The 17,051-nt window shown below is 48.0% G+C and overlaps 1 protein-coding gene across 3 annotated transcripts in view; it reads left to right on the top strand.

The window, feature by feature from the left end:
- Positions 1-505: 505 nt before the first annotated feature.
- PARVB (parvin beta) overlaps positions 506-17,051 on the top strand; it is a 50,964-nt gene continuing 34,418 nt past the window's right edge. The window contains exons 1-3 of one of the 3 annotated variants that reach the window (XM_026864648.1): positions 506-586; positions 10,700-10,789; positions 13,573-13,643. In XM_026864648.1, coding sequence (XP_026720449.1) covers position 586; positions 10,700-10,789; positions 13,573-13,643 — 162 coding nt within the window. In that variant the 5' untranslated portion in view covers positions 506-585. Of the gene's footprint in view, positions 587-5,421; positions 5,494-8,077; positions 8,135-10,699; positions 10,790-13,572; positions 13,644-17,051 lie in introns of those variants that run through there. The other 2 variants (XM_026864656.1, XM_026864639.1) reach the window with 2 other exon arrangements.

Here is a 17,051-nt window from a genome sequence, read left to right as displayed (position 1 = left end):
TCAGAGCAACAACTAAAATAGTTTTCCACATATGACTTGTCTGGAAACCATTGAGAAAACTTCTTTGTATTTTGCAGTTTCCATAGCGTCATTCTCAGTACCCTGCTCTGCTGCCCTGATGTGGGTAGGACACAGGGAAGGTAGAGCTGGGCCTCAGCAACCCTCAGTATTTTGTACTCTGAAAACTGCGGGTTGAGTGTTTAGGTTAAAGCTTCTTGTCTGGGGCACTGCCTGTCCCTGTGTTGAACTGAAAACTAGCATTTACTAGCAAACCTTGTCTTGCAAGTATCGTTGCTAAAAATGAGTGTTTTTCAGAGTTTTCCTTGTCTTTCTGGGTGATATTTGGGCAACTCCACTGATTAGGCATATGGACTTTCTGTGGTTTGCAGGATCATTTATCTCGGCTTATTCTTCCTGTAGAATCATGTTGCACAAGCAAAAAAAGGAGCTTTTTTTGAATTGCAAGTCATAGCTGTAGCCTCCTTTCCGTCTGAGTGGTTTGTTTGTTGAGCTCTCTACTACCAACTGGAGAAGACGGTGCCTTTCTGTTACTTGTGGTGCTCACCTGCCATCGCTGCCTTCAGAAGTGAGTCTGTTACTCTCTGCTTCTCTTGACGTGTTCAGAAGAACAAACAACATCGAATGTTTTCATGTTTGCCCAGGAGACTGCTTGGGGTGGTGGTTGTTAAGGTCTTTGGGAAGGGGGGCAAAGGATAGAGGGAAAGTAGGAAGGTGAATCGAGGAATGCTGCTGGGGCAGTTAACTAGGGGCGTTCATTCGGGTACCTACAAATGAAGTGTCAAACCATGGGAGGGAGGTGGAAAGAAGTTGGCCGAGGGATGGAAACCAGCTGGGTTGTAAAACGTGTCACCGTGAGCCGTGGTAGAGTCTTTTTTGATGCAGAGTGTTCTGCTTGATAGAGTTTGCACGGCTAGGTTGGGATGTGGGATCAGAGACAGAGCTCATAGGAGGCAGTGAACTGAAGTGCTGTTTTCTCCCAGATTTCTTTATGATGCAGAAGACAAGAATTGAAGGAATGGACTAGGCACCTCTATTCCAGAGTAATGCTGTTACCTCTGCTTCTGACAGCTTCTCTCCTTAGTGATGTGCTTTGGCTGGACCCATCAGACACGGATACCTTAAGTAGGGAGTGATTGTGATTTCTGGAGTTGCTTTTTGGTTAAAAGAGTCTTGTTGGTGCTTGGCACCTTGCAGAAATCAACCTGTTTCGGTGGGGATCTCAGGACAGAATTCCTAGACTGTGAACGTGCTGTTCCCTACCTGCTTGTGCCCATCTGCTTTGGTCGTGGGAGCACACAGAAGCCTTGGAGAGCCCTAAGCACTACGTGGTAAAATATGGTATTTCATGCAGAATTGATGACAGTAAATTTAAAATGCCTTGTAGGTTCTCTACTGGGGGTGCATACAGGCCAGATGTCTCCTCCAGTCCTTTCCTCTTGATACCAGACTTTTTCTTTCCCTCTGTTCTCATCGGGCGAATTTGACTCCACATCCTTCTTTCAGGTGGAAGTTGTCCTGGTGCTCATGGGTTATGCTTGGGAGAGTGGAATCCTCCACCACTGCTTCGGGGGAAGAAATGACCTTTTGAATGTTCTGATGGAATTGGTACTGGGGCGGCCTGAGAAAGTACACTGTCCCCATTTTCAAGTAGAACTTGAGTGTAGCTTTCCCTCGTTGCTTTTACTATCCTCCCAAGCTGCAGATACTGCCTGTTGTGTTTGAGGCATCAGCCTGGCTTTTCCTTGTCAAAAAACTCTGGGATTGAAGCCACCTGTTTACAAGTTCAGGGCAGAGCAAGCACCAAAGGTACGGCCAGTTCATGTCCTGGAGTATAAAAGCTGTGTTGTTGCGGTGTGTGTTATGTTAGTGCTTAGGATTGCTGGGGAAGGGGTAGGTATTTTAGAGAGTATTTTAATTTTGCCTTAGAAATAAAATACATGCTTGAGGGCTTGGGATCCTCTCCTTACTCCAAACATTTTCCCATTCATTAACAAGGCCGTGCAAAAGCTCTTTCAAGAGGCAGGAAAGTCTCATGTCCATGAACTGAATGGATACACCAGGTGCTGGTTCCAGGCCTCAGAGAGCTGCTTAAAAATACGCTTACACCTCTCGGGCATGAGGAAAGGTGATTTAAAAAATGTGCCGTTTTCAAAACTGTGGGATTTCTGTTGTAAGGTCGATGCAGGGAGGCTGAAGCAGAGCTGGCTAGGTCAGTATCTACTGGGTGACTTTTTCTATACTTGAAAACCTCACCTTTTTAGGTGTAATACTTTAAAACACCATTCTTGTCCACACTCTTATTTCTGCTGGGTCGGGATTCTTTTTGTTTGGGTTGTTTGTTTGGGTTTTTTGGCCAGTATTAGCGTTTGTGTGTCTATACCATGAAAATGAACTTTTTTTTTTCCTTTCTTACCTGTTTACTTTTCAGGCTTACTGCACACTGTGTCCGCACTCTGTGCCTTAATGTGGCTTCTGCCACCACTAGTGCCAGCAGAAGGGACGGGTGGGTGGCAGCTGGGGGTGAGGTCTGGGGTGCCCCTTTGCTGGCAGTGTGATGAAGACACAACTGTGACTTAGGGCAGTAACGAAAGGAATGAGAAACAGGGACTTACAGCAAAACAACGAATCCCAAGTTTGACTTCTTTTTAGTTCCATAGCTCTCTGGATGCTTCTGCCAGTCTGCAGCTTGCTTTGCTGCCTTGCAGAACCTATTTCAAAGGATTCCTGGTTAAGTATTTTTACTAAGTGGGCGTTAGGCCTGTTTCATGAGCTGGACAGGAGGAGACCATAGCAGCTGGGGAGCTAAATGCTGAGGTGAAGTCTGCTCTGGGCATTCGGTAGGTGTGAGGCTTGAATGGGGATGGCAGGACTGCTGGAAAGAAGAGCCCGCTGTTAGTAACGATGGCTCTGTGTGGGTACCGAGGGCTTACCTTGGCTTTTCCCCCCGTCTGTCCGTGCCCAGGCAGCCGTGGGGCAGCTCTGCCTCTGGGAGTTGCTACCGGAGCCAGATGAATACCGGAGGGGGGATCTGTTCCGTTATCCCTGCAGTCCGGGACAGTCAGTCCTGCTTGGCTGGCTGTTGTGTTGTCCGTGGCTGACGCTGAGGTGGTGGCTGAGGACAGGACCCTCCTCCTCCTCTCCCCAGCGTGGCCAGCCTGAGCTGAACACTGGCTCAGGGCACAGCAGCTCGCGTTTTGCAGGGCTCAGCTTTCTTGCTGGAGTAAAAGGGGCCACGCAGCTGGCTGAAGATCGGTCTGCTTAGTAACTAGAGATTCTCGTTTTGTCCGATTTGGTGCTCGGTCGCCAGGGAAGGTGAAGGCTGCTGCGGGCTGTTCAGCGCTCCCCTCTCAGGCGGCTCCATCTCTGCCTGTTCCTGTTCTGCCTCAGCAAAAGCCTTCCTCTTCTCTTTTTTGCACGTGCAGGGCTTGGCCAGGGCAGCTGTACCCATCTTGATATTACCTATCTCAACGCAGGTGTCACCCATGGAAAAATGCAAATTCTTTTTTCACCCTCCCCCTGCCCCCAACACCTCAATAGAAAAATAAGAACTGTGGCGGGTATAAATCTGAAAGCACTATTTCACCCTCACAAGCAAAGCAAAGCCCCAGTTTCTCATAAGCGTTTCCAGCCGGCTGAAGTATTGGCTGTACTGCTGCCCTGCTAGATGTGTGTTTTACCCCTGGCAAAAATAAGGGGCAGGTCTTTGTTGGGGCTGCGGGAGTTTAACACACCCACATGAGCCGGCATGGCCTGCTCTTCGCAACTAAACCAAAGGTGTTATTACAGCCCTTTCCGAAAAGTTGCCTTTAGCTTCACTTTTCCCTTTTTGTCGGTCTTTCTGTTTCTTTCAGTGAGACAGCCTGGCCATTGAGTGCCTTGTCTGCCTACTGAGGCATATAAATAATTTCCTTTATTACCACAGTTCTGCTTTGAACGCAGTCCCTTGATACAGTGCCTTTATGTGGATTCGATCAAGTCTTTGCCTTTGATCTGCCTGGGATTAATTCTCTATTATAATTAATGGAGGCTTTGTCTTTCTCCTGCAGTCTCTATCAAAAGATCTCAGAGCCTTTTGTAAATGTTAAGCAATTAGCAATGCAGTAGCAGACTGGCGAGTTGTGTCTGTGGTTTGTCTCTAGAAAAGAGACAAAGACCCTTAGTGTATCAGCATGCACAGTGTTTGGGGCTGGTTTGGAAATCTTTCAGTACGACAGTTTTCCTTGGAAAATGCTAGTTTTTGTAAAACATTTTCTTTTTTTAAATGCTCCTAGAAGGCTTACACTTCTGAAGACAAGTTTTCATGAAGGCGTTTTAGGCGTTGAGTGGAAATTCTGTGTGTGCACGGCTGCGTGTGTTGGTCTGTGACAGGCAAACAGAGGAGCAGCTTGAGAGAGACACTGCAGGGTCTTTACTGAAATAAAGAAATTGCCTCAGCAGTAAAGTTTTTTCACTGTTCAGCAGGTATTCTTCATGAGCAGCTCTGCGGTCACCCTGGGGATTCTCCACCACGAGGGCTCCCGAGGATTAGCAAGGGACATCAGTTCCCACACACAAATCATACCTATTCATCAGATTTCCCGGAAAGGGGTGTCTTATGATAATGAGCTCCCAGAATTCATTTACATAGCCCGAGCAGGCGCAGTGAAAATAGAGGGAGGGTCTTTGGAGGCGGAGGGCAGAAGTAAGCAGTCTTCCTCCCGGCGGTCGCCAGCGGACCCTCTCCCCAGAGCAGGCGCTGTGCAGTGCCGTCCAGGCGCCTCCTTCCGAAACCAGCAGAAGCACCCTCCCTGGAACAGGCTCTCTGTGTCCTTCAGTTCGAGTGCCCCTTCTCTTAGTTTGCCCGTTCTAGGAGTTGCCCGAGTGCCCACTGAAGGCCTTGAGTCTGCTCCCAGTGATTGCCGTAGGGAGTGTTGTCTGACCTTGTCTAAGCAGAGAAAGAGGCCTGGGGAAACACCTGAGGAGTCCTTGAGGAACAGGTGAAGCAAAACACAAGCAAAGCTTTCAGACTTCACAGTTTAGTCAGTTAATTGTCAGAATTTTATTTCTTTGAGCCCTTTCATTACCCACCAGGGACCTGTTGCCTTTTGGTCTGACGCTTCCCGCGGGAAGCGGGACCTCCAGCGGATGGTTGGTCTTTTCTGCCAGGGTGGGCTGCTTCGTCCGGAGGAGTCGTCCTGTGGCTGTGTCTCACCTGAGATGTGAGTGAGGGTCGTGTCACTGGTCTGAATGGGTAGAAAGGGTCTGGAATATGGACTTTGGATTTTGCACGTGATTATCTGAACTCTTAGGATATGACTTGCAGGCAGGTGAGGCACAAAAGTGCAGTTGGTCATGGTTTTGCCTCTGGGGAGAGCACAGAAACTGGGGAGGCAGCCAGAGACTGGGCGCAGGCAGAGCCCCCCGGCAGGTGGAGTTACCTGGTCGCTGCACGTTCCCGGCTGTGTGCTGCTCTGAGCAAAGAGGGTGACAGAGGTCCTTGAACAAACCGTCTGTAGTGGAGCCAAGGGTAGCAAAGCAGGCTGGTAGCTGCTGAAGTTAGGGTTTCATCACGACATGGAAGTACCTCCTGTAACAGTTGTGCTGCGGTGTCAGCTCAGCGCTGGGGATGCGAAGGGAGGCGCCGTACCCAGAAACCTGGGACGAGTGTCACGACAGCTGCTGCTTTCTGCGGGGTGGGATCCAGCCTTGCAGTCAGAAATAACTAGAGCTAAAATTAAGTAGCGTTTACCATCTGTTTTTGTAAAAGGCAGAAGCTTGTGGTTAATTTTTTAATAACAAGGCGGTGAATGGTAAAGATTCAAGAGGTGAACTGTGCAGTCGTTGATATCTTCTAAAATTACACTAAAATTATTGAGAGTGAAAGTAGAAAGGATCAAATTGTTGACATCAGCTTGCCCTTTCTTACCAAAAGGAGAAAGCGGGGACATCACTTTTATAGCGCTCCTGCTGACTTTAAAGGCCATTTCATGACTTGTGAGAAATCCTGGAGGGCTCTGGTGGCACTTCCCGCTTCTGCAGCTAATTGCTCCTGTTCTGTGCAGCCTGTGTGTAATCCCGTGCACCGAGACAGCCTGCCTGCCGTACAGATGGAGTGCTCTAGAGCATGTGTGTGTCCGATCCGCTCATTATATTAATTTGTTTGAAAGGCCAGCACGGCTTCCAGTGTGACTAAATCATGCTGACTGCTGACACTGCCAGGAGATTGTTAAGACACCGGAGGGCTGCCAGGAACCCTTGATGCTTTCCTGGGGACTGGTAGAGAAGTGACCTTTTACTTGTGAATTTAAATTTCTGGTTTAGGGAAACATTCAGGGGTTTTGCGGAATGCCTTGGCCGCTAGCCCGTCCCTTGTTACACTTGGACTTGGCTATAGTGCTGGCTGATGGGATACTGAAGCTGCTCAGAGGACTAGTGCTGCCTGTTAATTGAGGATCTGCTCGGAGAGGAGATCTCCAGCTGGAAGGGAGGGAGGCTATAGCAGACATCTGGGAGAAATCATAGCTCCTTCTGCCAGACATCATCTTTCTGTGCCTGTAGTTACACCTGACTTGGCCTGTGTAAAGTTCACAGCTGAATCATGTAGACCATCAGCAAGTTCTGTGTTAAGGCTGTAACCCTTTAGCAGAGTCTGTGTTGTGGCTCAGGGTGGGGGCAAACTCTTTTTATGGGCAGGAGAGCGTTCCCTGGATGCTGGGGCTGCCCGTACGAATTCTGCTGGTGTGGCTGAGGGACACCTCTGCCCTGGCGTGGTGTGGTGTGCTGGCAGGAGCAAACCAGCCATCCCGGGCCAACAGATACAGGCAGAGTTCTGCTGGGACCCGCCTGGACCGAGTGATGCTACTCCAGCCTGTACTCCATTTTCTACCCCCTCCTGTCTTCCTCTGCTGCACGTTTCCTCTGACTGGTCTATGAAATTAAATGATCCGGCTTTAGAGAAAGGTGTTTTACACAGATCTCATTTAGAGCAAAGAACTATGCCAACACAGCCCAGAAAGGTGTTTGCTGTGGGGAAGGGAAGGGTACAGGAAGGGGACCTGTGGATGGGCAGGTGGGGAGCAGGCAGGGAGCAGTAACTCCTCGTGTGGGACCTGCCACGCCTAGAACCTGGTGTGGAAGCGCAACTCTGCTCTTCCAGAAGATCCCCTCCTGTGTGGATGAGTCGTCTGATGTAAGGAGCTGCTGGAAATCTCGCAGCGAAGCCACTGTTGCTGATACAAAGTTAAGGAGGTTGGCGTTTGCCAATCAATTAATATCCATCATCTTTTACTGAACCTTTGGGTTTGGGAAGGCGTGGGCTGAAAGACAGTCTTTGTTGTAAATTTATCAGGTTCTTCTCAGAAATGTGGCTGTTGCTCCATCCTGACTATTATTTAAACTGTCTCCACTTGGTGCTTTGTGGGTTCTCTGTTTTTTTTTTTCCAGCGTTGTGGCTCAGTTTCCTTTTCCTGCTTCTGTTTCTTTGCCCAACAGTGATAAGTGAATAGCCGGGGCAGTGAGCAGGGAAAAAGCCTTTGGTGTTTGTTCAAGCGCAGCATGGAGTGCAGCAGGTGTTGGGAAAAGGCATCCCTGTCCCTGGCGGGAGGGTTGGAATTAGATGATCTTCCAGGTCCCTTCCAACCCGACTCCTTCTGTGATTCCGTGAAACCCGTGTACCTGAGCGTGGTTGCTTCTCTGCTCTGGGAACCTGCGTGTTCCTGGGGCGGGCTGTGGTGGTGGGGAGCCCACCTGCGCTTGGCCCCGGGTGGAGGTGACCTTCTCTGGAAGCTCCTTGCAGAGGAAACGCCATCCTTGGGGCGCTGCTCCCGGGCAGCCCGCGGCAGCACTGGGCTCCCCGCAGAAGCAGCAAGGACAGGGAGGAATTTCTGGCTGGGAGTCCATGGCCAAGCGCTGTGTCCTCCCTCCCCGCCCCCCAGCAGCTGGGAGGCTATCTTAGGGCCTGCTGGTGTCACCGTGCCCGAATTAACGCAGGTTTGGCCGCCCGGAGGTGGCAGCCCCTTTACCCAGTTGCTGCTGCTCCCTCAGCGTTCAGGCGGCCCGCGCGGTTCCTCTGCGACCTGCCGGCGCTGCTGGGCCGGGATGGCAGCGCTCCTCTGTAAGAGGCGCAAAAAAGGAGGTAGGAAACGTGTCTGGAGCAAGGATCCCTCCCGAAGCTCTCTGCCTGGGCCCTGGGGACGGGCTCCCGGGGCTCTGGGAGCTTTCTGCTGCCCCAGCCGCCCTTGGCCGGTGGCGGTGGGAAGGGGTTTGGTCCTGTGGGGTCTGGCCCAGCCCCCCTGGGTCTGAAGGCGAGTGTAAGGGTTTTATGTGGCTCTTTGTGTTGTGAGGGATGGGGGTTTAATACACAAATTCGTATTAATGTTTTCTTTCAGTTTAGCAAAGTGCTCAGAAACAAGGTATTTTTGTTAGGAAGAGTGGGGTTGTTTTTATATTTAAAAAAAAAAAAAGCCTGTGTATCATCTTAATTGAACTTCTGGGAATAAAACTAGTTTAGCTGCATTTAAAAGTATTCTGGCTTGAAACGTATGCAGCGTTTTGTTTATATCATACACTGCAGAGGGTCCCATGTGTTCCCTACCCAGAGGACCTTGGCAGCACTCGGAGCGTGAGGAGCAGCGATGCCCTGACCTCGCTGAACGCTTGGCGCTCCCCGAGTGCCAGCAGTGCTGTGGTGATGAAGGGACAGTGACATCCAGGAGCAAGGCTGGTACTTCCAAAAGGAGTCTGATTTAAGTGGAATTGGGGCATTTATGCTCCTAGCAGGGTTTTAAAAACCTTCCTTGCAATGTCGAGTTTCCACAGGATTTTTCTTGTGCCTCCTGGTGGCTGTATCCCTCTTGGCACCCAGCGGAGGAGCTGCCGGGTGAGGAAGCTCTAGGTGGGTGCAGATGCCAGCAGGGCTGGGTCAGGCGGGCTCTTAGAGCTGCACGGGGGCTCTTCGCTCCCTGGCTTTTCTTTGGCAAGTTTTCCAAGCACATGAGAATGAGTGCAGAAAAGGGGTAATTACGAGTTTCTTTACTAACGACATTTCTTCAGAAGGTTAAATCTCAGCCTGCAGACATTGCGTTCTGTTTGCAGCGTCAGTGCTGTTCTCTTCCCTTCCCATTGCAGAAGGTCCGCAACCCAGAACTGGGTTTACTGTTGGCAGCCCCCCTTCCCCCAGGCTTTGTGCCGCCTTAGCTCTAAGCAGCTGCTCTGTCGTGGTTCCTGAGCCATGAAGTCTCCAAATAGGAGACCCGTGTTGGTTGCTCGCAGAACATAAGAACGGCATTTCCTATTGAGGATTTTAGTCATGTTCAGTATCATGCTGTGAACCAGAATTAACTAATGTCTTGGAACTGCGATTAAGAAATGTGGTGACTTGTTTTAAGCACCTGTTTCAGGTTTCCCTAGGAGAAGGGGCGGGGATGGTAGTGTCGTCTTCTTCCCTGTCCTCCTCTGGGGCAGCAGGATCTCTGTATTGTGCCCTGCTATCAAGCAGGAAAAAAGCAAGTGCTGATACAGGATTTTGTAACCTTTGCAGACTGCATGCAAATGATTAGTCTGTGGTTTGATTTTCCAGTGGGAAAGGGGAGTAGTGGTTGTCCTTGAAAGAAGTGCTTGTTGGGATGTGTGACTATTAGTTAACTGTTTCTCCTTTTCCTTCCTCAGAAAAATGTGTCTAGCAGACCTTTTTTTATTTTAAAGTCCTTGCTTTTCCCTGAAAAGACTACGGGACTTGGACCAAGGAGACTGCAGTACCACAAATGCTGCCACAAATTATCTTAGCCTGTGCTAGCACAGAACTGTCACTGGGTGGATGGGGCTGTTCTGTGTCTTTGTTCTCCTCTGTCAAATGCATGTATTTCAATAGCTTGGCTTATAATAAATAAAATCTGAGTTTAGGGGGAGATGTGCTTTGGGAAGTGTAAAAGTGTTAGAGCACTGCTAGTGCTTTTCTTTCTGTCGGGCTCTGTGAAGATAGTAAAGAACTATTCAATACTTGTCCTCAAGTTCAGTTCTTCCCCTGTGGCAGGGCACAGGGAAGTATTTTAATATCCGTTTTATTGTTGAAGGGTACTTTACTGACTTTCCCAAATGAGAGTTGTATGTAGGCTTAGGACAAGAGCTTGAAATCTCAAATTCCAGATTTGTCTTCACCAGATCATGCTACATCTATTTTTAGCCAGCAGCAGTGCTAGAATTAAATATATTTTGGTCTTTATTTGGTGGGTCTCGCCAGGCTTCTCTGCGACTTTTAATAAGGCCGGTAGCGAGCTGCAGTTCCTGGTGTTGTGCAGCTGGAAAAGGTGGTGAGGAGTGGTGGTCGTGCTGTCAGAAAAGGAGCTTGTTTTCAGTGTTCTGTCTGCTCTGGGTCTGCGCCGTCCTGCAGAGAAAGCTCACACCCCTTCCTTCAGGAGAAACAAGCTCTCTGAGGTTGCTCTGACCACAGAATTGGGTTTCTTGCAAAATGTTTTCAGCCAGTTGTGTGGTGGCTCAGTGTAATAAGAAGCTATAAAAGGATGTTACTTTGATTTTATTTTCCACTGTGGCTGCAGTTCTTAATTCCATAAACTGTGGGCTCATTTTGAAATGGATCTACCAGATGTTTTCTCTTACTGTGAATACCCTCTGCAACCCCTACATGTCTGCAAACTTTGCATTTATTACAGTCTTTTTTCTCTGTTTTTTTCTCTCTATTCAGTGAGTGACCTCCAAGAAGAAGGTAAAAATGCTATCAATGCACCGATGAACCCGAGCACCGTGGACATCCATCCAGAAGACACACTATTAGGTAAAGTATTCACACTACAGCCCTCCACTAAGTGATTGTTGATGAAGGTGGCCACTGTGAGCCCCATATCCATTGCTTTGCTGTTGAATGTCGATGGCTCAGTTGCGACTGAGAGAACTGGGCACGAGAATTGAGAACTGTTGCGTGTCACATGCAGACTAGAAATGGGGAGGGCTAAAATGGAATTTAAAGAGCAGTGCCCGCTATGCAGGTACACTTAAACTAGGTGCTTTGTGGGAAAATGGACTTGTTCAGTGAATTGGCAGATAACTTGAGTTTTTCTGTGATCATCCTGAAGGTAGAAAGTTGAGGTGTGCAAAGAATTAGATGGGAAATACTGATTAAGATTTATTTCGGTTCCCTTAACCGGTTGTCCAAGTGCATGACAGACATCGTTCTTTGGTAAGAGAGTGGTATTTTCTCTCGTATACACTGAAGTGCAGGAGGACCAGCCCATGGCAAGTCTGTAGCAGAAGCACGTGTCATGGTTCCTGTGGAACCCTTAGGCTCCCTTGTCTCAGCCTGCACACCACGCTGCTGTTCACTGGTGGATGCCCTGTTCCTCCTCGGGCTCCTGCTGCCGCTTTCCAAGTGACAGTACAGCAAAATGGGACCCCGTACTGAGTGAACAGATGAGCATTTAGGTGGCTGAAAATACTAATTAAATGTGATTAGGACAGAAGCATGTAAAGCAAGCAGTAAAGCTTTGTAGAAAGAAGGTAAATATTCAAATTCCCGTTCACTCCCTCCCCTCTCGAGTCTCTACAAGAGCAACAGCATAATGTGATAGCAAAAAGTATTTAAAACTTGTTGGAATAAAACACTTTTTTTCTTTCCTGCCCATATGTTTCTTAATCTACAGAATTAGCTGAAGCAAGCTGTTATAGAGACAAATAATAAACCGTAAATGAAAAACAAAACAGTGTTAGTCATTTAGATTTTTTTAATTAGAAGAGCAGTAGGAAATGCAAAGTACTGTTCTTCTGAGATGTGGGCAAAGTGTTGATTGTTCTGTGAATATGTATGGAGCAGGAGTGTCTCCAACAATTTCCTCTAGGTACCGCTTGTGTAAGACTTGAAGATGCAGGACCTCTCCTGCAGGCCTGCCACGCAAAGACATGAGCAGTGGTGAACCTTCAGCGAGGTTCTGTGGTGAATCCTCTGCCATTATGGGTCAAATCTTGCTCAGGGTTTCAGTTAGCAGTGTTTTGGGTGTGTAGGGGGTATCACTTCCTTACAGCCAGACAGCCTGACTCATCCTCAGGGGTAATGATGAAGTAAAGGAACAGGGGGAAGAAAAAGCAGCAAAAGAATTCATGGGTTTTCATAGGCTTGTGGAAATTTGTCAAGTATGGTCAGAGAGCAGGGTCTTAATTTTTCCGTAAAGATGAGGGGCCCCGGGAAATACTGAACCCAAATCTCTGGGTGGGTAAGGTAGTGACTTTGCTGGTGTTGTGTCTTGTGCCTGGGGTGTGCAAGTGTGGTGTTTCCAGCCGCGGGCAGGGAGGGCTGGGGCTGCGAGAGGAGCCTTCCCCTCTCGGGGTCGCTGTTGGGTTCTGACGGCTTCCCCTGGGCAGCGTGGCACCGGCCTGACCAGTGCCCATACCAAAACCCCTCCTTTGGCATGCTGGAAGGAATTCAGAAATCAGTAGGGAAATGGGATTCCATACGGCCTGTCTAGACTCAGCTAAAAATAAATCCATGGGGCTTATTTTATTTATAAGCCCCATGTGACACCATCACCCATCGTTGCATTCCTGTTGTGTAGCAGCCTGGGTTTGCTCTCTGCTGACAGGATCTAGGTCACAGCTACCACCTGGCTCCTAAAGGGACTAAAATCAAGGGTGCAGGGAGAGGTCAACTACTTGAAAGCAAGCACCAGTGTTTAAAATAGGAGACTTGCTCAAGCTGCTTCCGAAATACTGGTATCCATATCTACGCCTGCGTGCAAACGTATGTGTGAACCTGTGTCCGTGTGTGCTGCTGTGAAGAGAATTCTGCCAAAGGTTGTTTGGCCTTCAGCCTTACTGAGCTCAAGCTGATTTTGCTACCAGTATTTCCATATCAAATTATCCCTTCTGAAAATTAATCTTTATATTTGTGTCTCATGTGGTGGTCCCGCTGGCCGTTGGAGAGCATTTCTCCCATCTCTCCATTTCCCAGCAACAGAAGAAATGGAAAACTTTGCACCCGAGAAATCTATTTTATGTTCTTCCCCCACGCTCAAGTACAGCTGATATAAATTGGGGTAATTTTCCTTCTCCAGCTTCACCAGAGGTTGAGGAGTTCACGCACGCAGCACCACGTGCTGACCAAGTTTCAGGGTAGCCGAGACACAAACTCAGGTCTCAGCAGCTGCGCCGAGTGTGGCGCCGTAAGCTGGCTGTGCTCCTCAGGATGGTGTCACTTGGGACAGGTGCTTTCACATAGAAATGAAATACAAATTGAGGAGAAGGGGAAAAGTAGTTGCACTTTTGGGTGTGTTGTTATTAATATGCCCCACAGGGTGGAGAGGATGGTCATTTCCCTGAAGTGTTCTGCATACAGCAAGGTTTGAGCTGGGGAAGGCCAGTGGAAACTCTTTTAGGGTAGTTAGGGCTGTGTTATCTTTCTGTGTGCCTCTAGACATGACTAACGCTTTGACCCTTGGGTGTTGCCTTGCTGACAGATAGGCACTGTCATTTCTCGATCAGCTGACAGGCCACTTCATGATTAGGAATTGTTGCCAGTATTTCAGCGCTGTACAGATGATCTCACTGAACTTTCCCATTTTACTTGGACAGAGGAGAATGAGGAACGCACTATGATTGATCCTAACTCAAAAGAAGACCCCAAGTTCAAAGAACTGATCAAGGTAGGAAATGGCTGTTTTGTCCTTTTTCAAATGTTTAACTAGCGAGCCGGGATCATTCACAAGCTGGTTACCAAGAACACAGCCGAGCAATAACAACTTGTTACTGAGGTGTGGCTGTGAAAAGTGAGGTCGGCAACGAGGTAAGGCTAAAAGCAACTGTCAGAGAAACAAGAACAGGCTGAATGTCAAGGTGCTGCTGGTGGTAGTTAGGGAGTAAAGCTCCATCCTCCGTTTCCATCCCAGCGAGGCTCAGTGCTTGAATCTACCTGCAGTCGCTGCACGGAAACCTAGGAGCTGTGGGAAGCACCAGTAAGGTTCCAGGAGAAGGAGTAGGGCTGAAGTGAGCCAAGGCATGGCAGGGGGCAGCGAGAAGACCTCTAATGTTACAAGAAAGTTGGAACTGACATTCTTCATGCCCTGTATTCTGTTGTTGGTTGTTTTCTAAAGAAAAGTTCTCAGTTTACCTGGGTGCTGGGGCAGGGGCCAGCTTGTCCTGAATCCGTGTTGTCGCTGGAGGCACCTGCCCGAGGTGTTGGTAGTGGTGTTCCCAGCTGTGCGGTGAGAAGTGGGGCTTCCTGCCTCGGCAGCGCTCACCGTTCCTGCCAGGTGTGGTGGGGGATTTGATCCTGAGGGAGAGCGTTCAGGAGAGCCTTCGCTGTGCAGTGAAGTCCTTGAGGTTAACCTAGTGATAGCTGGAGCAGGAACAGAAGGCGTGATGGTTCTGAACAAATGTGGTCTCTTTCCAAAAAGAATTTCTTTTCGTGTTACACTTCCCACTACACTTCCTCTTTATTATTTTAGAATTATTTTTAGAAATTATTTTTGTCAGAAACAGCAATGCAGCTGTAGCTGGGTGAGTATGACAACTTTGCATAGTGTATATATACCATCTCCAGACGGGGGCTGAACTGTGGTGCATTCCTGCCAGGAAACCCTTGGCTGCGCACACAAGCTTCACAGGGTGCCTCAGCGAACTGCTCACCTGGTACATCTCTAAAACAAGCCCAGGGATCTGTCATTAACATTGCAATAACGTGTTCAGGATTACAAACCCACATCAAACTGAGTTTAGCAAGGAGCTGTGCTCACATTTCTGTGGTATTCTCATTCACCTGGAATACCTTGTGGGTTTAAATTAAGTAAATTTGCACATTCTTTGTTAGTGCCTAAATCCATTAATTCTCTCAAAAGGTGGAGAGGTCTTGCACCACTCTCTCAAAATGTCCTGTGGTTTCTTTGCAAGTGGAGCAGTGATATTGCCATGAATAATTCAGCTGAACCAGAGTACTCTCAGTGAAGGATCCAGACACACTCTGTGACGCAGGAGACTCAAGACTGAGATCAGAAGTGCTTTTAAATTGGGAATTTTGCTGTTGAATTTAATACAGGTTGGTGAGTCTTCTCTGGATGTCGTAGATTGGCAAGGTTATATTTTCCAGTTTGGAAAATGGAAAACCTTGAGGAGGAATGGAAATCAGGTGTAGAGCAGTGCTCCGGAGTGTGTGTGAGTGCTCCCGGCGGCTGCAGCGCCGGGCTCTGGCTCACCACAGCCCTGTCCACCTGCGGGAAGAGAGGTAATGTAGTCCAGTTGAACTGGGGCAGCTGGTGCAGGAACAGCATGGAACTGGAGACTGTTTCCTTGGGATCATTCTCAGGGGAGAGATGGGTCCTGTAGAGTGCCTACTTGAAAATGCTGTAATTTAGGTAATTGCTAATCATTTGCATACCTCTCAGCAATTGAGAGGTTTTACAGAGGTTCAGCTGGAGAAATATTTAACGCTATGTTGGTGTGAATCTGTAAGGCAGGAAGAGGTTGGAATTATGTTGAGAAACCCTATTTTGTGCCACAGAGTTTGGATAATGGAAAAAAAGCCAAGAGCAGTTTATTCCTTGTTTTCTGTTCTTCCGTGGTTGGTGACATTTTCCAAGAGCCCGGGTGCTGTGCGAAGCAGCCAGCAGGAAAGCTGCCTGCCCCACGGAGCTTGAAATGGGAGATCTCCACGGACTAGCAAGGAGTGAGGAGTTGAATAGATGGAGGCTTTCATAGTTCCAAGTGGTTCTCGCTCTCTTCCCCTCAGAGAGGAAGGTGTCAGTAGCAGCAATAGAGCCTTCTGAAATTTGGCAGTAGGACCCAGTTCCGTTGGTGCCAGCCCAAATCTCTTTCAGCCCCAGGGTTAGACACGCCAGTGCTTTGCCATCCTTCATTTTGGGGGTTTCTGCTCTGTCAGGCACATGCAGTTGGGTAAATGGGGCTCAGTGCAGAGCAGCAGCAGAGATGCGTGTTGCTGACACTGCCTCAGTATCTCTTTGTCTCCACAAAACGTTGTTTTAATTTCTGCTAGCCTCACGCCATAGGCATCCTGCGCATAGTGGATTGATCAGTGGAAGCTTGTGTGAGCATTTGGAAGAGGTTTTAACAGAGCCATTGTAACTCTGAAGAGACATTGTATAGCGGTGTGGTAACACAGACCAACAGAGAAAAAAAAAAAAACCCAGCAAAAAGCCACATTCATCACTCTTCCTAAAGCAGATATACAGTGAATCCCTTTGTTGAAGGCTGCTTAGCTGGGAGTGGTAAAATGCCTGCTTAAAGTCCTCTTGCACATATGAAAATCATCAGGGACTAGAATTATGCCCCAGGGTGTTTGTTATCATCATGGACTGGTTACTAAGAATAGTGGGCCACAATTCGTCCGTATGAAGTGTTCAGCTCAGTTCCCTCTGTGGCCAGCAGCCTTTTTTTCCTCACTTCGTTTGCTCTGCGTGTAATCAAACACAGTTTGGGACATGGGTGAACAGACCTAAAGCTGAGCATTCAGATCAGGGAAAGTGAGATGAGTTAAAATTTTATTTATAATATATATGTGTAAATAATTTATTCACAAAATAATCTCTTTCTGGTGTCTGAAACGAGTGAGCTTCTTTGACTTATTACCCAGTATGACTCACTTAAGCATTTGAATTATAAATTTGGTCTGTTTCCTGAATTTCTTCTTGTATACTTCAGAGTCAGGTTTCTAGATCATATATTATTGTGAATCTGTTTAAAATTCAGTTTCCATTAAAGTTCCCCTAGTGGGTCCACATAAAGAGTGTTTGGGGGTGGTTCTAGCTCTATTTTGTGGGGGTTCTTCTGGCTCTATTTTGAATACTTAATTAAAAAAAAAAGAGGCTGATATATTTGTGCTTTCCTTTCCTTGTTGTTCAGGTCTGTTCCTTTGTGTATTGGAGGTAAAGGTGGAAGAAATCTTTCTTCCCCTTTCTGGTTCAGATGTGGCTGAAGGGTAAAGTTTCCAAAGCTTCATTGCTGGTTGTCATCCTAAACAGAATTAGAGTTAATAGCCTGTAGGAATTGAGTCAGAGACTTTGATATTTTAACCTTTCACATAAGTGGCAGACTTCATAGGG

Source organism: Athene cunicularia, assembly GCF_003259725.1.
Source record: "Athene cunicularia isolate RWA chromosome 1 unlocalized genomic scaffold, athCun1 chr1_part2, whole genome shotgun sequence".
NCBI classification, from domain to species: domain Eukaryota; kingdom Metazoa; phylum Chordata; class Aves; order Strigiformes; family Strigidae; genus Athene; species Athene cunicularia.
Note: the sequence above shows the minus strand (reverse complement) of the source record. Positions and strands in the feature narration are given on the sequence as shown.